At 36.8% G+C, this 22,531-nt stretch overlaps 1 protein-coding gene across 4 annotated transcripts in view; it reads left to right on the top strand.

Moving 5' to 3' along the window:
- The window catches only part of mtor (mechanistic target of rapamycin kinase), a 301,563-nt gene that overhangs the window by 107,967 nt on the left and 171,065 nt on the right, over window positions 1-22,531 (top strand). For all 4 annotated transcript variants that reach the window (XM_067413178.1, XM_067413177.1, XM_067413180.1 and 1 more), the window contains exons 19-21: window positions 2,531-2,781; window positions 5,374-5,460; window positions 9,990-10,157. In XM_067413178.1, coding sequence (XP_067269279.1) covers window positions 2,531-2,781; window positions 5,374-5,460; window positions 9,990-10,157 — 506 coding nt within the window. The remainder of the gene's footprint in view (window positions 1-2,530; window positions 2,782-5,373; window positions 5,461-9,989; window positions 10,158-22,531) is intronic.

The raw sequence follows: 22,531 nt of genomic DNA, 5'->3' as shown, positions 1-22,531 counted from the left end.
CATCTGCTAAATGATTAAATGTAAATGTAAATGTCAATCCGAGGGGCGGGATAAACGGTTGTCTTTCAAACTCCCTCTGCACGCGCTACAACCAACCAGAGCAACGAAGGTGAAACAGAGCTTGTTGATAGATTAAACATTTGCCGTATCCGGTCAGAAAAACTCCGAACACATCTTTCCTTTTTAAGAATGACTTCAGTGCCGTTCTTTGTTCTTTTCTCAGAGAAAAGCTTAACTTCAAGTCTTCCAGAGTCGCGGTCAAAGCTGATTCGAAAGACCGCCATTCGCCAGTTTCTGTGTTTACTAGAAGCACGCAAAAGCAACTCGTCCGTCGTCATTATGGCCCCGCCCACCGACTCTATACACAATGGCCCTCATTTATCAAAAGTGCGTACACCAAATTTCCAGCGTATACCTTGCGTACACCCAAACCCACGGTGACTTTGAGATTTATCAATATGGACGTTGGCGTACGGCACGCTCAAATCCTACGCCAGCTCAGGAGGTGGTGTACGCACGTTTGAGTTAGTGCGAAAATGCGCAGAAAAACAATTCCTAACACCACAAAACACACTGACAAGATATGCTATATGACCCACTGTTAAAAACCACAACAACAACATTCAGTGTTTATTTTTGTGCAACATGAACGTCAATGTTTAATTTGTGTGACTTTACCAAAGCGTTTGATTTGTAGGCATATGTATTCCTCCAGTCGCGAGCCTGTGCGCTTTACCTGACGGTTCATGCCCGCCTGGCCCAGCAGCTGCGCACGGACTGGGACTAAAATAATTCAGACTGACAAAATAATAAAAATGACCTTCTTCTTTTAAATAATAATAAAATCAATAAAAACGACACTCTTCTTCTGAATAACAAGCGTCATTAAGAATAATAATCATAATAATAATAATAAGAATCTTACAAATCGTCATGTAATTATTAATGTGAATGAATCTTACTCCACATCACATCATCATCACTATTGTACACCCCAATACATGTGCCGTGATACGAAATTAAATGCTATTTGTTTCAAAACGTGCTGTAAAATAATGCATTGTGATGGTAATTTATCATCCAAACAGCTATTTAAACTGCTGGAGTGCGCTTCTCAACCCCCACACTATTAACAGTACTCGTAATTTGGGTCCATATTTTGTTTTTGTAGGTGCCTTTAATCCCACTCTTTAAACTCCCAAATAAAACTATTTCGTTTTTTTCACTTCCCTGGTGATGGTCCGGATGGACGCGTCTCAATCATCTCAATAGTTCAGTAGTCAGGGCACTGATCAGGGAGTCAGCCCATTGACTTATGTCCTAATCAGTGCCCTGACTAGTGGACTAGTGAGATGATTGAGCGCGCCCGATCTCCACGTCGGAGAAGTTTCGCTTCTTTGCCGTCTTCTGTTTGTCCATGGCGTAAAATGAGGGCGTGGGAGAGGCGGATACTTGAATATATAGGGGCGTGTTATTCTAATGACGATCGTTTTCAGCCGCCGCATTTATCAAGGGCAAGTATTGCGTACACCTGGATTGCAGAGGTGCGCACAGCTTCATAAATCAGGCGGTGAGAGGAGTGTAAGCATAATCTTACGCCAACATATACACCAGTTTCTACGCAAGATTGATAAATGAGGGCCAATGTGATTGGCCCGGCAAGAGTTAGGTGAATACAGCTCAGAAGGGTATTGAGAGTTGCTAGACGACACTCGCAGGCAGATTAAATTTGCTGCTGCTAGGGTGCTTCTAGATTTCTAGGCTACATTAGTGCTGCATTACCTCCTGCATAATTACTTATTAATGATGGACCATTATTCTAAAGTGTTACCCAGAGTTTAATTTTTTTTAAATTGATAGATAGAGTTAATACTGACTTTCTAATGGTCACTTTTGAGTACTTATTCTCAACCCTAGTAATGTTAATATCTATCTATCTATCTATCTATCTATCTATCTATCTATCTATCTATCTATCTATCTATCTATCTATCTATCTATCTATCTATCTATCTATCTATCTATCTATCTATCTATCTATCTATCTATCTATCTATCTATCTATCTATCTATCTATCTATCTATCTATCTATCTATCTATCTATCTATCTATCTATATATATATATATATATATATATATATATATATATATATATATTTTTTTTTTTTTCTTTTTTTTCTTTTTTTTTTTTTCCGAACAATATTTTAAAAAGATGAGAATATTCATTAGAAATTATTTGGGAAAACAAAATATTCTTAACATAAGAGGAGTTTTGGAGTAAATAATTTTATTCTTAAGAGTTTTTCATAGAGACAGTCAAGTATTTAATGAAAGTTATAATTTTACTAGTTTCACAATTTAAATGCAAATGTAAGGGAAGCATCCAACACGCTCTGAAGTGACCACCTACATTAAACGCTTAATATTCTTTATGCAAAAAATAATGACTATTGTCACTAACCCACACCGCCTGCAGCCTCCACCCTGACTTTAACATCTAACATTTTGAATGTTATTACTCTCAACAGCTGACTACAGTACCAGTGAGATGCTGGTTAACATGGGCAACCTGCCACTAGATGAGTTTTACCCAGCAGTTGCCATAGTGACTTTGATGCGTATCCTGCGTGACCCATCGCTGTCCAATCATCACACCATGGTGGTGCAGGCCGTCACCTTCATTTTCAAATCGCTTGGCCTGAAATGTGTGCAGTTCCTGCCTCAGGTTATGCCCACCTTTCTCAACGTCATCAGAGTGTGTGATGCCAGCATCAGAGAGGTAAATAAAGCTTTTTGAGTTTCTGTTGATCTTTCTGGACACTCTTTTGTTTATAAGGAAACACTTTCTACAAAAAAAAAAATATTTCAAATTGAACATTGAAATACATACATAAATCACACTGAAGTGCAAATATATGTTGATGCTTTGCCAACACATAATGTGTTCGTCTGTTACTGTGGTATATTGTTTTTGACCATCAATCTATGAGGCTTGTCTTTTTTTTAAAGGAATATTCTGGGTTAAGATAAATCAACAGCTTTTATGACAATGTTAGTTACCACAAAAAATAATTTTGACCCTCTTTTGAAAAACAAAAAGGTTAGTGAGACACTTGCAGTGAATTAGGGCCATGTTTTAAAGGTTCAAAAACATTTGTGAAGCTAATTAATGCCAGGGGCGTTTTTAGGATTTTCATTTTAGGGGGGCTTAGCCCCAATTGAGGGTAGCCTATAGAAGAAAAAATATCACACTTTAGTTTGGGGTCCAAATGTGCTATTAACTAGTAGCTTACTAACATGCATACCCATAGAATATTGGCTGTTAATATTACGTATAAAGCTAATATTAATACCTTATTGCATGGACATATTGTAGCATACATGCATTAATCATACCCAATAATGCTGGCAGGTTTATAATCACCAAGATCCCAAATGTTAGGGGGGTTCAGTAGCATGGTCCCCCAAGAAAATTTGAATTCTATGATCTACATAATATGTGCATTTCAAGATGTTCTGAAGGCAGTAGATTATTTGTCTTTCTTATCTCCACATCTCCTTTTCTCTGTTTTTATCTTCCCCTCATAACACTGAGCTTTGACTGATATAGACTAATTTTTCTATTTTCGTCAGTGAAGAAAGTAAAAATATGGTTTACATATTAACGTACTGATATTTATGGGTTTTATGAATAATTTTCTTAGACATGTTCATTTAGGTACTGTTTATTAAAGTTTTAAGTTTATTGAATTAATTCACTATATAAACACCTTCATTAGGCTACTAATATGCCCACTACTGAAAAAATACTGAGATTTTTTTTATTTAGGCAACTGAAGGTTACAAATGGAATTATATTAATTTACAATATAAACACATTCATTATTAATATGCCTAATCTGATGAAAATGACTTTGTTAATATTTCTTAATATTATTTATTGTTCAACATTCTTTAATGTTGAATGTGTAAATTATTAATAAGAATAATAAATAAATATAAATATCCCACATTTCTGCCACAATCCCTTCGTTTCAGTTAGTGCTACTACAGTAAATAATTGTAAAAGTTGGCGACTTGTGGATTGAAAAGCATTGTAACTGTATTATGGCCCAATAAGATTATATATAATGTTCATACAGTAAGTGCTTTGTAACTTATACTTATTACATCGGCAAGCATTGTCACGGTTCAGAAAGAGGAGGATTCAATTTGCAGGGCAAAATTTTTATTAGGAACCTTGAGGAGACAACAGTGAAAGAGCTAGGACCATTCAATGACAGTCTCTGGTGATAGAAATAAAGTCCATAGAGCAGTAATGCTCAATCCAGATAAGGTCCGGGACGATGGATGAAACACGGTGTGCGACAGGCAGAGGTGGCAGGAGAGGCTGGGAGAAAAATGTAGATGTAGCGGAGAAGCTGATGGTGGCAGAAGGTGAACCCCAACCAGCAGCCAGGGAAACTGGAGAAAAAATGAAAAAGGAAAAAAAGAAAAACAAGACAAAAACTGACCTCAAGAGAAGTCACAGGAAAAAAAAATAAAAACTAAATATATCTTCCTTATAGCCAAAAAGAAAAATAACTAGCTGAACAAAATATAGAATAAGAAAAAAAAAAAAATCAACAAAACCCAAGACCAAAAGCTAAGCTCAAGGATGAGCCAGAAATCAAAAAGAAAAACAAAGACACTAACCTGAAGAAAAAACAAAGTTTTGGACAAGAAAGGCATCCTCCATAGCCCTTGATTGATATCTCAGGAGAACATCTAATTTTAGTTTGATTTAAATCACCTTTATTTATATAGCGCTTTTTACAAGTCACATGGTTTCAAAGCAGCTTCACAGTGTTAACAGGAAGATAATGCAACAATTTGATTTGGCTGTACAGCCGCTCTGGAGAAAACGGTTATGTATGGTGATTTATCATTTATGTTGTCAGTTTGAACATTTGATTATTGTTTGAGTTGGATGAAATAATTGATGTATCAGTTGGACATTGAAATGGTTTTAATTATGATAGAGTTATACTGGATTGATAATGAAATATCATATACAGTGTATTTCATTGTATTTTATAATATATATTGTTGATGGTTCATTAATGCATCATGTTTAATTGCATTTAACATTTTATTCATAATTTGAGCTGCCATTTTGAGAATTTAAATGTTTATTATTTGATAATTTAATTTGATTAAAATTTTGTTTAAAAAAAATAAAAAATAAAAAAATCCAAACCATATCAATTAGCTTCATTTACAGTATCCTGCTTCTGATTTTGGAATTTTTTAGCAATCAAGTTTTGGTTGTACCTATCCTGCCATTTCTTTCTCCGTGCATTTTTCTTTAATTAACATCTTTTTTCTTCAGTTCCTTTTCCAGCAGATGGGAATGGTTGTGTGCTTTGTCAAGATCCACATCCGGCCATACATGGATGATATCTTCACGCTAATTCGGGTGAGAGATTCTTTCACACATTTAAACAAACTATTAGACCTCCAAAAAGTACACTTAATACTAGGGATGCACATGATACCACAGTGGCACAGTTGTATCAATGCAAATGTTTCGAGTTTGCGGATTTGCCAATAGCAAAGAAAGTAAAGCAATGCACCTATTGCTATTTTACTTGATGGTAAAGAGAGAGAGAGCATTTCTTTTGAATGCGCTTGATTTCTGATCTCTCACTCAGCACACACGTGTCCCTTGGATTAAAAACTAAACTTTATTTGTAAAGTAAAAACTCTTGTGATTTTTGTATATTGTGTTTTCCTACATTATTACAGTTCATGTGATTTCACTGTGATTTCACAGGGGGGTGGACAATCATGAATAATTCTGAGATTCGTACATGGGGGTTCAACAACTCCCCCTTGAATATCAATGCAGACTGTGACTGAGGGAACTATAATGAATGGAATGAGATTTACGTTTAATGTAAAAGTAGTAATTTGACTAGGTATACATTTTCTTTGAATAAAGACTTTGGACCTACAGTACAGTTCAAAAGGTTTAGATCTGTATGCTTTTTTGTGTGTTTTTTTTAAAGTCTACTCACCAAGGCTGGATTTATTAGATGCAAAAAACTGTAATATTGTGAGTTATTTTTACAATTTAAAATAAGTGTTTTCAATGTGAATACATGGCAAATTGTAATTTATTCCTGTGATCAAAGCTGAATTTATCATCATTGCTCCAGTCTTCAGTGTCACATGATCCTTCATGCATCATTATAATATTATGATTTGATATATTCTAATATTATGATTTGATATATATCATAATATTATATATTAGTGATGCAACAATACAGTTAGTCCACGGTTCAATACATACCTCGGTTTTTAAACACGGTTTTTCGTTTTTCTTTGCTATTCTACAGGGAGTGCAGACTTATTAGGCAAATGAGTATTTTGACCACATCATCCTCGTTATGCATGTTGTCTTACTCCAAGCTGTATAGGCTGGAAAGCCTACTACCAATTAAGCATATTAGGTGATGTGCATCCCTGTAATGAGAAGGGGTGTGGTGTAATGACATCAACACCCTATATCAGGTGTGCATAATTATTAGGCAACTTCCTTTCCTTTGGCAAAATGGGTCAAAAGAAGGACTTGACAGGCTCAGAAAAGTCAAAAATAGTGAGATATGTTGCAGAGGGATGCAGTAGTCTTAAAATAGCCAAGCTTCTGAAGCGTGATCATCGAACAATCAAGCGTTTCATTCAAAATAGTCAACAGGGTCGCAAGAAGCGTGTGGAAAAACCAAGGCGCAAAATAACTGCCCGTGAACTGAGAAAAGTCAAGCGTGCAGCTGCCAAGATGCCACTTGCCACCAGTTTGGCCATATTTCAGAGCTGCAACATCACTGGAGTGCCCAAAAGCACAAGGTCTGCAATACTCAGAGACATGGCCAAGGTAAGAAAGGCAGAAAGTCGACCACCACTGAACAAGACACACAAGCTGAAACATCAAGACTGGGCCAAGAAATTTGAGTGAGTGATGAAATGAGAGTGAGTCTTGATGGGCCATGATTTTCATGCAGGACAATGCTCCATCACACGCGTCCAAGTACTCCACAGTGTGGCTGGCAAGAAAGGGTATAAAAGAAGAAAATCTAATGATATGGCCTCCTTGTTCACCTGATCTGAACCCCATTGAGAACCTGTGGTCCATCATCAAATGTGCGTTTTACAAGGAGGGAAAACAGTACACCTCTCTGAACACTGTCTGGGAGGCTGTGGTTGCTGCTGCACACAATGTTGATGGTGAACAGATCAAAACACTGACAGAATCCATGGATGGCAGGCTTTTGAGTGTCCTTGCAAAGAAAGGTGGCTATATTGGTCACTGATTTGTTTTTGTTTGGTTTTTGAATGTCAGAAATGTATATTTGTGAATGTTGAGATGTTATATTGGTTTCACTGGTAAAAATAAATAATTGAAATGGGTATAAATTTGTTTTTTGTTAAGTTGCCTAATAATTATGCACAGTAATAGTCACCTGCCCACACTGATATCCCCCTAAAATAGTTAAAACTAAAAACTAAAACTTCCAAAAATATTCAGCTTTGATATTAATGAGTTTTTTGTGTTCATTGAGAAGATGGTTGTTGTTATAATAAAATTAATCCTCAAAAATACAACTTGCCTAATAATTCTGCACTCCCTGTATTCTTAGACGACAGGAACAGAAAAAGGTTATATTCGGACATACGGCAGCACTCGTATGCATTGAACAGTTTACAAAGAGTGGCCGTTTTTCCCATGTTTTTTTATTATCGCTGTTGTAATGTGTCACTGAGAAGGCAGCACGTGTATCCATCGACAGAAACATACATAAAGCATTATTTTCAAGTTACAACCCAAATTAAATATGCGTCATCATATGTGAGATGAACTGCGGTGCAAGTGCACCTTTTGCAAGGCACCCCTGCTCTCGTCAGACGGCACCCCAGTTGGTAAACGCTGCTGTAGACCCAGCTCCCAACCCAACTTTGAGAGTAGATTAACGGCGTTATTTTTTTTATCGCCTGATAAGAGTCTCACGTTAACGCAGCACGCTAATGGCGATAACAGCCCACCATTAATATATTCTCAATATATAGTATATTCTCAACACAATATACGTTCTCAACAAACATTTATTATTATTATGAATGTTAAAAGAATGTTTTTTTTTTTATTTGTTTTTTTTATCTTAATGATTTTTAGGATTATTTGATCAATCAAAGATTTAACCCAGGGGGTTATAAAGTTATTTTTTTAAGTGTAACATTATAAATGTCTTTACTGTGTTTTTGTAGCCTAGAAATCTAGACGCACCCTAGCGGCAGCAAATATAATCTGCCCGCGAGTGTCGTCTAGCAACTCTCAATACCCTTCTGAGCTGTAAACGCCATACTCTTGTCGGGCCAATCACATCGTGTATAATCACAGCTTTGACTGCAACTCTGGAAGACTTGTAGTTAAGGTTTTTTTTTTCTCAGAAAAGAACAAAGAACGGTACTGAAGTAATTCTTAAAAAGGGTAGATGTGTTCGGAGTTTTGCCGACCGGATGCGGTGAAAGTTTAATCTATCAACGAGCTCCGTTTCACCTTCGTTGCTCTGGTTGGTTGTAGCGCTATCCTATCGCATGCAGAGGGAGTTTGAAAGACAACCGTTTATCCGCCCCTTGGATTGAGCCATGTCAATGGTGAGTTTCCAGACCAAACATCTTGATGTGGGTCTGGCTTGTCAGGCTAGTGTTTTTGATCAATATAAGGCGTCTTTGTGAGGCCAAACTTTTGAATGGTAGTGTATAATGTTTCTAATAGATTTCTATTTCAGATAAATGCAATAAATTACATACAACTGCTTTCAACATTCATAATAAAGTAATAAATGTTTCTTGAGCAGTAAATCAGCATATTAGAATGATTTCTGAAGGATCACGTGAAACTGAAGACCAGAATAAATTTAATTAAAAAAATATATCCAAATAGAAAACAATTATTTTAAAATATAAAAATATGTTGCAATATTACTATTTTTGCAGTATTTTGGATCAAATTAATGGGGCTTTGTTAATCAGAATATTTTTTTGTTGAAAAGATTAGAAATCTAAAACTTTTGAACGGTGGTGTATACTTGGATTTACACATGAAAACAACACAGAGCAGTGGTAAAAAATACAGTGCAAAAGAGACATTCAGGGCAAAAGTGGAAATGGGCAGTGCAAGTTGAAAGAAAAATAATTAGCTAGTGTCTCTATTTGAGCGGTCTTGTCGCACATCTACATTTAAAATAACGAACTTGAGCAAGCAAAAGACGCAACATATGTTAACGACCCCATAGTCAATCAGTGTGGCAAGCCTACTTTTATATCATATGCTGTGAGAAGAAATGTTTTACCTTAAAAATTCTGATGGTCTGCTCATGTTTCTTCTGAGATAAATCCAAGGTACATTCACAGTCTGTTTTCCAATCTCGATGAAAGATGACCGGTATTTGTTTTGAGGTGATGGGGTTTGCGTTCCTTCCTAGTGGTTGATTTGCCTGTGAATCGCTTTGCACGTGTGGATGTGGTCACATTATTGATAATGAGCAGCCGGTTGAGAAACTGGAACTCTCGCAGTTTTCATACGGATTAGGTAAACAGAGAATTTTTTGTTTTAATTTTTATAAAAATGACTTAATTTAAATGTAGACATTCCAAGCTTTATAAATAGATATCTGTCGTGTCTGTGTGGCAAGTTTTCTCTGAGTTCATCCTGTTTTTTTATTTTTTATTTTATTTTTATTTTTATTTAGCGAAAAGCAATCTATTTTAAATTGTTTATGTCATGAGAAAAAATCCAGCAAAAACGCACAGCCGCGTTCTTCGGGTTCAGTTAATAAAAATGTCTAATTTCATAACATAACTTAACAAATTGCTGGAGATGTTGGCCCCCTCTGCAAAAATAAACTATGTATAGGGAACACTGAGATGTTTTCTCTTCTACAGGAATACTGGACTCCAAACAACCCCATGCAGAACACCATTATTTTGCTGATTGAGCAGATTGTGGTGGCTCTAGGCGGAGAATTCAAACTTTACCTGCCACAGCTCATCCCACATATGCTGCGAGTCTTCATGCACGACAACAGCCCTGGACGTAGCGTCACAATTAAGGTAAATGCATAGACTGATATGAGTGTTAAAGTAGCTTCTAACTATGTTAGGGGAATAATCGATTCACCAATGCATCAAAAAAAATGTCTCAAAAGATTCTAGATTGATAAACATAGTAGGTTTTCACCAAATTTGATTCCGATCATTTTCAGACCTCAACCAACAAAAAGTTTTGAAATTGAAGTTGAGTAGTCAATAACGTGAATAACACTCATTGCCACCCCACTCTGACCTCAGCACATCAGTGCCTTTAATTGCTCATTGTTGCAATTGGTCTGATGCTCCCAGCCATGCAGTTATGACTTATCATGCCGCCTTTGTGCTTGGCCCCTTAATTGCTGTAAGGCAGCAATATTTCTCCCCTGGCATGACGTGCCCCAGGGACAATGGCAGGTGGGGAATTTTGACTGGGCCGTTACACCTGTAAAACGGTAATGAAGGTAATGAAACCTCCCATGGAGCAGGAGGGCAAAAGCTTACTTGATCTTGATTTTCAGTATGAGTATGGACCGTTAAAAACGGGTCTCATGATCCTTCTAGCTTTTTGGGTTTTAAGCAGGATGGGTCAGAAAAGTTACCACAGATAACTGGATTGTGGCAGCCAAGGGTTCATAGTAACGTTGCTTTTTGATCCTTCGATGTCTGCTGTTCTTATAATTGTGAAGCAGAATTCACCAAGCGTTGGAATGTTCGTTGAACCGTCGTGAGACAGGTTAGTTTTACCCTGTTAGATGTCCATGTCTTTGGAATAGTAATCCTGCTGTGGACGAGAGGAACAGCAGGTTCAGACATTTTGTGTCAGTGCTTGGCTGAGGAGCCAATGGTGTGTAGCTACCTTCTGTGGGATTATGACTGAATGCCTCTTAGTCAGAATTCCGCCTAAAAGGAACGATACTGCTGTGCCGCGGGACTTTGATAGTCTCTGGATGGCTTCATGGAGCCCCGAGACCCATGGACATGGGACCCGACCCGAGACTCGTACGGGTTCGGGTCTATATTTTTAATGTTCGGCCGGGTCCATGGGTCCCAAAATTGCATTTTATTTCAAGATGAACAATCAAATAAATAATGCAGGCACAGGTGTAGCATTTAATACGGAGACGGGGAAGAGCCATGTGACAAGTAAGGGATAATGTACATAATGTAATGTTCAGAGTGATGCAAGACCCCTCCGCTTCGCGTCGGGGGCCTGATCACTCTGTCGGGGTTTATTCTGCGATAACAACCGGCTGGGTGTACATTATCCCGCTTATTACACGGCTACTAGTCTCAAATAAATAATTATTAGACACAAAATATTGTCTCGAGATTAAATATTGTACTATCCCTTACACAAAGCTTCCGCGAAGGAAAACAGTTCCAACCTGCTTTAAGCCTTTATCTATTGCTGAAGATTTGCCATATGCCCTTGCTAAATGTTGGAAATTAATGCTGAAAAGGTTAGTTCACCCAAAAATGAAACCAAGCCTATGATTTACTCACCTTCAAGTTATCGTATATATATCTTCTTTCAGACAAATACAATCGGAGTTATATTTAAAAAGTCCAGGCTAACGTTAATACAAGCAGTTGTTGTAGTTGTGTTTGAAGTCCATAAAAAATGCAGCTGTCCGTCAAATAACGTGCTCCACACGACTCCGATGGGTTAATAGAGCCTTCTGATTCAAATCGATGCGTTTGTGTAAGAAAAAGATCTATATTAAAACGTTATAAAGGAAACCTGCCTTGAAGTCTTCCATTGAAACCCACGGCTGTTTAAGCCACAAGATGGTGCCAGCGTTAAGCATAGAAGTAGTACCGGTCAAGATAACTCATAGTACCCGTATGAGTAGGTGTTATCTGGAAATAACGTACCACTGGAATGCGCAATTGCCCAATCAGAATCTAGTATTTCACAGAGCCGTGTAATAACCCGCAATAAACCACATCATTGGCAATTTTGTGCTTAATGCATCAAAAAGCGCTTTATATTCAAAAACAGCACATCAACCTACAATGCATAGCAAACAGTGAATAATTCAGGTGTGCTTCTTTGTTCGCTCCTCCCCAACATCCCTCCCACACCCACATCATACTATCAACAGTAGGCTACATAAATATATGAATGAATTAAAAACACTTCCCTCTTCCCAGGACGAGAAGACCCATCCACATATGGTTAGGAGCGTCACACAGAAAATGGCAACATTGGCATGGGAGTGCACATCCAAGCTCATTTCATTCAGCAGTTAATTTCAGTCTGTTTTTTCCAGAATAACTTCTGTTCAATCGTCAGTGGCCTGGCGGGGCAATTTTGCCTTACTCTCTTTCAAAGTCAGCTACCTGGCTATCTATCTTCATCTCCACAGGGCCTATTTCCCCCTAGAGACAGTAAAACATGCCCCACCTTCTAAGCCACCAGCTCTGAAAAACACCCCCTGGTCTACATTGCACCTTTCCTTTAAAATCTCATGTGCGCTCCTCCACAGGTGGGTGCAATCAAGAAGTCATGTGATCACCTAATGACGACACTACAGGGCAAACAGTCAAAGTTATGATCGGAGTTAACTCGAGTCAAAATGCAAATCTGCAAAGACACATTTGTCATCCGTCACCGTCACATAAAGAGGACTTTTACAGCTGAATGATGAGTGAATTAAGCATGCTTGGAAAAACAAGAGAGGAATATTGTAATGCATCACAATCAGGTACAAAGGGAGACGACGGCTATAACGTTAGGTAGGCTGAGACAAAAGTTATATTTTTGCACAGCTTGTTTATTGACTTGTTAAAAGCAGTTTATTGTGAAATATGAGACAGTCGGGTCTGTGTCTTCCCTCCGGTATGGTTCCAGCTATCAAATAATAGATGGGTCCATGCTGTTTCCGAAGTACTACATTTTTGGCATTTCTTGGATCTGCACGGGTCGTGATCCAGCTTTTGAAATAATAGAGGTTTCTGGGTCAGTTCTGTGTAGCACATTACGGGTCTCTTTGGGTTCTGGTACGAGTTTTTGGACCCTTGAAGACCTCTATATGACAGTCCCAATCATGGTTATTAATGTCATTAACTGTTTACTATGTTTATTAGTCGTACCCAAATGCGTCCTATATGAGATAAATATGATAGGCATAACATTATGAACTAATATTGTGTTGGCACGGACTCCACTAGACCCCTAAAGGTGTGCTGTGGTATCTGGCACAAAGATGTTAGCAGCAGCTCATTTAAGTCCTGTAAGTTGTGAGGTGGGGGGTTCATGGATCAGACTTGTTTGTTCACCACATCCCACAGATGCTCAATTGGATTGAGATCCAGATGCTCAGATCAGAACATTGTCCAAAGCATCACACTGCCTGATGTGTAGGCACTGCCTACACTGGCTTGCCTTCTTCCCATAGTGCATCCTGCTGCCATGTGTTCCCCAGGTAAGCCACGCACAAGAACCCGGCCATCCACGTTATGTAAAACAACAACTGAGATTCATAAGACCAGGCCACTTTTTTTCCATTGCTCTGTGGTCCAGTTCTTGAGTCTCATTTATAAAGCGTGTTTACGCACAAAACAGGGCTGGAAATGTACGTATGTTAGCCTGACGTGGTCATACTCAATTCTAGTCAGAATATGAGTCTGAAACTGCTCCATTGGGCTGTGATTATGGGGCGTGTTTCAACCGAACCAGGAAAGACCTCAATTGGATAGAACTACAATCAAAACAATGAAGCAACGTCAACAGAGCTCAACTGCACTGTGTTTAAAAGTCCGCTTCCCCCCCCCCGCAGGTTGTTTTCTATGTCCGCGGGTTGAAGCGACTATTATGTGATATATGAGTGCGATTTTTAGCAGGCAACCTTGCCAAAATAACACACATTTTACTCCCCAAACACCATTTTTTTTTCCAGAGAACCGCCCGAGAAGCTATTGTTTAGGGCTAGTAGTTGGCGGGTTTGTTGTTAAAACTTGGCAACCCTGTCTGCATGCACGCTGAAATAAACGATCTTTGCCGGTGTTGTAAAAAAATAAAATAATTTAATGATACACAGAGTACTTACCCAACATGATCATCATTTTTGAGAGAAATTGTGAAGGTGAATGCATATTCAAACAAGCTCTCCGTTTAAGATTTGAACAAAATTAATCCAAGCCCCTTTGATGACGTGCATGATTACGTTCCTTTTTATCATCTGTCCGTCATCGTCTAAAGCCCGCCCTGATGATTTCATTGGTCCGAACAGTTTCTGTTCAGAGATAATTACTCTTCTATGGAACAAGGCCAGACTGAACTGCCCAACCTAAACATCTTGTGAGCGGGGCTAAGTTCGGCTGGCATCCAGGCTATACGTACGCCAGTTCACACTCAAAGGTTGTGATCTATAAAAAACAAACTTAACGGGAGAATGTGCGCATCTTTAATCAGACTTTGAGCTGTGCGTACGCACATTCTGGAGACAAAGGGAATTGGCGACACAGATAGTGAGGTCGTGAACTGAAGTTAGATCGTGAACTGAAGTTAGATTGTAGAAAATAAATGTGAGAAGAATGATTATAAGAATTAAAGACATGTAATTTTCACTCCATTTCTTACGTTATATCCACATTATCATGAAGATTAAATCCAACGGTGTTATTTGTGCTGATTGTTTTTGGTTATATGCGTCTAATCCAAACGTAATTCAAAATGTATTTAAAAAATTAAAAAAATAATAATCAGCGCTGCCTAACAGTCACATCGTCCACAACGGGAGCGCAGGAGGAGATGGCGCGATGTGATACAGAATAGCATGAAATGCCCTTTTATTAGAGAACTGCACAACACAGTGTAAAAACGAAATATTTACCTTAATGTAGCCTACAAATATCATAAAATGTCAAAGTCTGCAAATACAGTCATGAAGCACAATTGCTACTTATCATCGATCCCAGCTTACTATTAGGCTACATTACGAAATCGTCATGAAGAAGCATGTGTTCACATTTTTGTCTTAAATTTTAGCCCACAAATTAATTCTGTGATTTTGTCAAGGTGTTAACGATCAGTCTATTTGTTAGAAACATATAAATCCTCTGGTAACCTGGGTATGTATAAGGCTTTATGGAGGATTACGCCAGTAGCAGAATAAGGAGAGAACGGATTTTCATTCAGGGACATTATCAGCAAAATTGTATGAATTTTATTTTATTTGAAGTTAGGGGTGACCCCTAATAGTCGAAGATTCGATGCATCGATATGCAGGACCGGATTCGACCACTGATCTCATGGTCGAATCTTCGCGGATGTTATGAAACGAGGATCATACCATTTTGGCAATATGGGGTGCACTGAGGGGGGCACCTTTAAGGGCACTGAGCTTCGCACCAGACGCGCCGCGCCTTTAAAATTCGAACACATATACACAGACGGCGGCATTCGCTGTCTGTCCGCGGCGTATATTTCCCTCAAATCGTGAATGTAGCCTACGTACTGATTTCACCCTGTATTACAAGATACACTCATCGTGCAGCTCTTCTGTCAGAAGTCGATTCAAAATTGAGCTCGCGCGTATATAATGTTCACGTCTGCCTGAAGTGAGATAACGTTACCTGAGACACGGTGCTGAGCTTCAGTCCGGTGTGCGACCCCCTTCAGGCACAATCGGCTTATAAGAACGTGCATATAAACGCACTCAAAGTGTTCTTTTCCTCTCTAGGCAGGTATTTTTTTTAGGTTTATTTAACAAAATGTTCTTTTCTATATTTGTGTGATGTTCTGTGTTTCGAGCGTGGCTTTTAAATGTTATGAGAGAACGGTTAATTTACGAATGTGTAGTGTAGCCTAGTTTTGATCACTTTATTAAAAGTGGTGGCTGTGTGCTGTGTGTAAAGTAAAATAAAAATAGTCTTAGCCTCCTACTGACTAGTGTCCTGCCTTTCCCAACCCGTTTATGCCGTTTTTTTTTTTTTCAGTCTATGGTTTACACACACACAGATGATTCGACTTTTGGTCGACCATAAAGAGATTCGAAAATTCTGATTCGAATGTGTAAATCCTTAGTCGGGGACACCCCTATTTGATGTTTAAAATTAACGAAACACTTTATTTATAAAAAATAAATAAATACCTGAGAAGTATTTTATACAATTTTGTTTTTATTGATATTTTTATAAATTTATTCTACAACATAAAAAGGATATTGAATGATTTTCAGCAATGCAATGTGTAAGGCACAAATGGTATTTATCATGGTTATCGTCAATACTGGTGTTGCGACACCCCTAATAAATAAATAAATATATATATATATATATATATATATATATATATATATATATATATATATATATATATATATATATATATATATAAAACAAAAAATAACTAACGGATCACCAAAATGCAACAATGATTCGCCATTAATTAAGTGTAAGTGGTCATTAATAGTGGATAAAATATAATGTAATGAACTGACGGTAACACCAAGCTGTTGACGCTCGTGCTTCTCGAGGAGAAATCAAAACAAATGAGCGCTACTCACAAAGAGAAATTGCTGTAAACATTCAAAATGTGATGTTTTTATATGTATAACCTACGATACAGTTGAACAACATCACACAACCAAATGGGCTGTTTTCCTGAATACCATCATGATTAAAAATTTTAAATTTCATATGACAGTTTCATAAACAACAAAATAACAAGTCACTTACATTTTAGATGCAATATTGAGTGTTTTTGTTCTGTTTCAGCAGTGAAAATAGTTCCAAACAAAGATTCCAAACAGCAGAACCATAACACATCTCACAGCAAAAGTGTGTTACTAAATGATTCAGTTTTTGAATGAATCGGTTGAATCAAAGATTAAATAACCTATTCGTAAAGGACTGGCTCATTCTTGAATGAATTATTAATTTGAATGAATCATTTGAATTAATGATTCAATGACTCACTCATTAAAACGGTCACTTGCGCCAACCTACTGGTGGTTTAGTAATTATATATAATTTACAATTAACAAAAATACACAGCCTACACAGTGCTTTCATTTCACGAAGAATTCTAGTAATCAAATGTAAAATAACACTGCATAGTTTATCATAAATAGCCAAAATAATGCTTATTAAAGCTGAATTTATTCATTCAAGAGCTGTGAGTGATTTTCTCTTTGCATTTGGTTGTTTAATTCACAGTAATTCGTCCGCATGTTTATTTACACTGCTGCCTCTTTAAGACAGATGTGCAGATCTATAGGTGACTGATAATAGGCAGCAGATGCACACACTTTTCTCCCAACTATATCCATAATAACTACGTCCATTTTAGACAAACTGTTGTGTTTAAGAGACTCTCCAAGCCGGTCATTTTGACATAGATGTTTGTGTTGATCGTTTAGACGCAAGTGTAAAGTGTAATTTGCTCGTCTCGTCGGGGGCTGTTTCGAAGCGCGCTCCGACTTGGGAACAATCTCTTGCGCATATTTTTTTGCTTTTAATCGCTCTTTTTATTATTAAACGCGTCCCACAATTTACCAACAGTGGCTAGACTGTATTTTACAACAATCACTGATCGTGCTGATTCTGTCATTGCGTTTGAGTTTTATGGAGAAATGACGGCGTAGGCTACTGATGCAAAGGGTAAAGTTGCGCTAGACATAAATATTATAATTATAATCTTTGGAAGCCAAAATCTAAAATAAAATCAGAATATCACCGATCTAAAATTAATTCATTCAAATAAACGCATTACTTTATACACTACTTACTTTTCTCTGTGTCTCATTCGAAGTGTGCACAATGCTAGATCTAACTAACTTAAGTAATAACTGACAAAAATAAACATCAATGTTACCCTTCCGGTTAAATATTGCGCGGCAAACATCAAAATCAGCCATAAGCTGTTCATGTTATGTCATTTGTCAAGAGAGACCTCTTGTAACCAAGTAGCTCCCTTTTAGGTAGTAAATCATCATCATCGGAGGCTGACATGCTGATCTTCGTTCTCTTCTCTCTCAGACAGGTGTTGTGCGCGATAGGGAAAGTAAATGTCATACGTCATAATTGATAATTTAGTTGTAATTGTGTTTTTGACCATTCAAGTGAAAAAAAATAGTAGCCTGGTCCTACCAGACCCCAGACCCTCCTGTATTTAATTTGTGCAGAGTGTCTGGCCACTCTCCATTGACAAGCATTTACTTCCTTTAAGGTGGGTACTCTGTTGAAGTTTAAAACTATTGGATCTGCCCTGAGCCACTCTGGATCTGCCATTACCAATCGCTAACGTTTGGTCGTGACGTATGTCATGCGCCGTTCACTTTAGACCATTGATTCTCAAAGTGTGGTACTTAGGCTCCCACTAGTGCCGCAGGCTCCCGCAGGCTCTCTATACGCATCGTTCTTGAGCTAATCTGAATGCCACACAGAGTTTTGAGGTCTGTAGCTATTGACTGCAGAAAGTTTGACTTCTGCACTGCAAAAAATGCTTTTCTTACTTAGTATTTTTGTCTTGTTTCTAGTCCAAACATCTAAAAATTCTTAAAACAAGAAGTATTTACTACACTGATAAAAACAACTTGTAAGATTTACTTGCTAAAATCTTTGTAACAATTTGCACTCAGTTTTTCTAAGTAAAATTTACTGCTGTGATATCAAGTACAACTTACTTGCCTGTGTCAAGTAAAATGTACTTAACTATAAATGTAACATTTGCGAAGACATTAAGTGAATATTACTTAATTATATTTAACTTAGCATGTTGTATTTATTAAAAGTAATCAAATAAATTTACCGGTAATTTGAAAAGGAACATAACTGTTGTGAAATATCAGGTAAATTGTATAAATCTGTAATATTTACTGTTATGAAGTAATTAAGTAGATTTTATAATGTCTGTCCATTTCACATTTTAAATTACTTAGCTGAATTAATTTATATTACTCACTATTATTATGTAATTGTTGCTTTTTAAAGTGTTACCAAATAAATGTAATAATGTTCTCTGCATCAAATACATTTATCACAAATCACACATAAATACAATAAAGTTGAACAGTTTATTAGGTCAACATTTACAATGAACCAGTAAATTAGTAATCTTCACATCAACTGATTAGTAGTTAAGGTACATTCATTATAATTTACAATAACTGTAGAATTAACCTTATATGGTTCAACTAAACCTCAGCAGCCAACAGTGGCATAACTAACATTAAAGGGTGAGTTCACCCAAAAATGAAATGTATGTCATTAATGACTCACCCTAATGTTGTTCCACACCCGTTAGACCTCCATTCATATTTTATATTTAGTCCGAGAGCGTATGCAAGTGTATGCACACTATACTGTCCATGTCCAGAAAGGGAATAAAAACATCATCAAGGTAGTCCATATGTGACATCAGTTAGTTAATTAGAATCTCTTAAAGCATCGAAAATACATTTTGGTCCAAAAATAACCATCCAAACTTTCCTTCTTTGGTGCAGACTAACTTTAGCTTTGATAAATTAATTGCTGTGAAATTTTCAGTGGCTATAAAAACAACTAACTTAACGTTACAATTTTAAATAAGGTTAATATTAGCTAGAGGACACACAGGCAGCCAGCACTTAATCACGGCCTGCTAACATTAAATTATATTGAAGTTAACCAGACTGGGTGTTTTTTTTTCTACAAGAACGTGGCTAACTACATTTAAACCCCTCTATTTTTGACTAAACACCAGTCTCAACTTTATAGAAGTTATTGTGATTAAAACTTAGTTTCAGTCAAATTTGAACCATAACGTCTTTGCAATACTGCCCTACAAAGGCAAAAGACCTTAACTCACTGGAGTGTGGAACTGAGAAAAATGACTTTAAAGATTTTTTGTTGTCCAGCCAAATTAGTTATAGGTAGGACACTGGAAATCTGGCATTTAGATGTTTTAGTAATGAAAATTATCTACATACACCTTTTTTTACTCAAACTTGACTTTTGACCCCTATTTTGAAGTTACTGCACTCTGCCTTTGTATTGTCTGCAAAAAATATCATGCCAAGGCAAAAGGCAGTAACTTCCATATTATCAATATTTGGTTGCTGATCACCATTTACAAAATCAATATAGTAACACCTGCATAAAATCTAATGATCATGGCATTTATTTTGGATGATTTACAATTAATTTTAGCCATCTTCTTATTACCATCATGTGCTTTGATTGCATTCTGATGCCATTATTAAGGACACAATACGTCTTGTAAAGAGTATCTTCATTGCTGTGCAGCAAAACTTACAGGTTGATAGGTGACACTGAATTATATGAACAAGATAAGATTATTTCTAATGAGTAAACATTTGCATATATAATGCAAAGATATAAAAAATAGAACAAATAACAAATCATGTAAAAATGCATGGGATTGGAATAAGATAAATAGCAAATAGTGCCGCTGGTTAATCAAGGGTTAAGTTTGGCTATCACACTCTAATGACAGCACTGAATGGATCGGATTGCCCATTAATAGGCTAAACAGATTAATTATTTATTCCAATATGTTTTTAATGTTTTTATCTAGTAAAAAAAATGATACAATAGGCTACATAGCTTAATTACTTTTACATCTTTGAATGAAAATCGCCTAGCCTAAAAGGACAACTTTTAGATTGATGTGAACAACAAGTAGGAAAAATTCTCAGAATGCTTGTGGATTAAACATCTCAGATGACGTTCATTGCCATGGATTTTATCGGGTTTACAAGAAAAGGTAGGATATATGGATATAATTGCGAACTGTTACTACTGATTGTATGCGTGATCGCACGCTGTCACGGCATTCGAGTGCACACAGTCGTGCAGTGGGCAGCCCCAAACTGCCTGACAGCGCGCTGAGTAAATATTCTGCATTATGAAAACATGGATGACAGTACACAGGCTACACCGTAACTTAAACGTGGCAGACTTTAATAGACAGTAAAACACAGGCGGGACACCATAACTGCATGTCGGTACCGTAACTTAATTTTGACGCATGACTAAACAAAGGAGAGTACCGTAACTCAGTTTGAGCGTTCCAAAACAAAGGCAAAGAGCGGTAACTGCTGTTACGGTGTTCTGCCTTGGTTTCTCCTGGGCTTTTGGAAATTACTGTTAAGACAATCCATAATTTTCTCGAAAAAACAACAGGAGGAAAACAAAAGGAGGTTTTGAATGTCCCAAAAATGTCAATAACTCATTTTCGACCAAAAACAAAGTTACGGCCTTTTGCCTTTGCACGGCAGAATAATCCAACCATCAAAATGAAGTACATAGTTATCACAAATCTAAAATAGAAAAGTCAGAACTTACCAAGAATAAGTCAGCCATGTAAAAGCGACATCCCAAACTGACCGTCTCTGCCACCACTGACCAAGCAGGATCTTTTTGAACAACAACAACAACAACAACAACAACAACAACAAAACGTGCCGGCAGATTCAAACACACTTTGCTTTTCAGATTAAAATTGACTTAGTATTTTAGGTAAATGTGCTGTGACTATAAAACATTAAATACTATTTGTAAATATACATATATAATTACATTTATAAATTGTGTAAATTTTACATAAGATATATAGTTCCAACTATATCTTGATTTAACAATGTATAAATTACATGAATTAATGTAATAGATTTTACAATACCACAAAGTCATTTTTTTTTCAGTGTAGATAATCAAAAGTAATTGTCTTGTTTATTATTTTCCTTACCCAAATGGCAGATTTTTTGCTTATTTTAAGCAAAAACTCTTAATTTTGAGTTGTTTTTCCCAAAACAAGACAATATTTTTTACTTGTCTAGTAAATGTTTCTTAATGTAAGAATTTTTAGAATTTTTGACTAGAAACAAGACCCTACTAAATGATTATATACTAGATGAAAAAGCATTTTTTTTTTGCAGTGTGTGTACCTCAGCATGCGTTGACCCTGCTCTGAGATTTTACGTGGCCTATCACTTCGTGGCTGAGTTACTGTTGTTCCCAATTGCTTTCACTTTGTTATAATACCGCTAACATTTGACTGTAGTTCAGTATAGAGCAGGGTTTCTCAACCTTTTGCCTACTGCGACCCACTTTTTTTTGTATGCCAGTCATACGACCCACTATGGCTAGAAATAAATAACATCAATTTTAGACCTAGGCTAGTTCATAAAAGTGCAGCTTTTCGTGGTTTGTTCACGTTAATTCACAGTGTATAAACGAATCTTAACAAGATTTTAATAATGCATTAGTAAATATTTAAAGTGCAGTTCATTATTAGTTCATGTTAACTAATGAACCATGTTGTAAAGTTTTACCATTAATTCACGAAAACACATTTTTTTTCAATAATTAGGCAGACTATAAGGCCAAAACTGATATATTTATTTTTTACTCACATTTGTGATATTTGAGAGTGCTGCTCTGAA

This window comes from Pseudorasbora parva, chromosome 13, assembly GCF_024679245.1.
Source record: "Pseudorasbora parva isolate DD20220531a chromosome 13, ASM2467924v1, whole genome shotgun sequence".
NCBI classification, from domain to species: Eukaryota; Metazoa; Chordata; class Actinopteri; order Cypriniformes; family Gobionidae; genus Pseudorasbora; species Pseudorasbora parva.
This window is presented reverse-complemented; position numbering and strand designations above follow the sequence as displayed.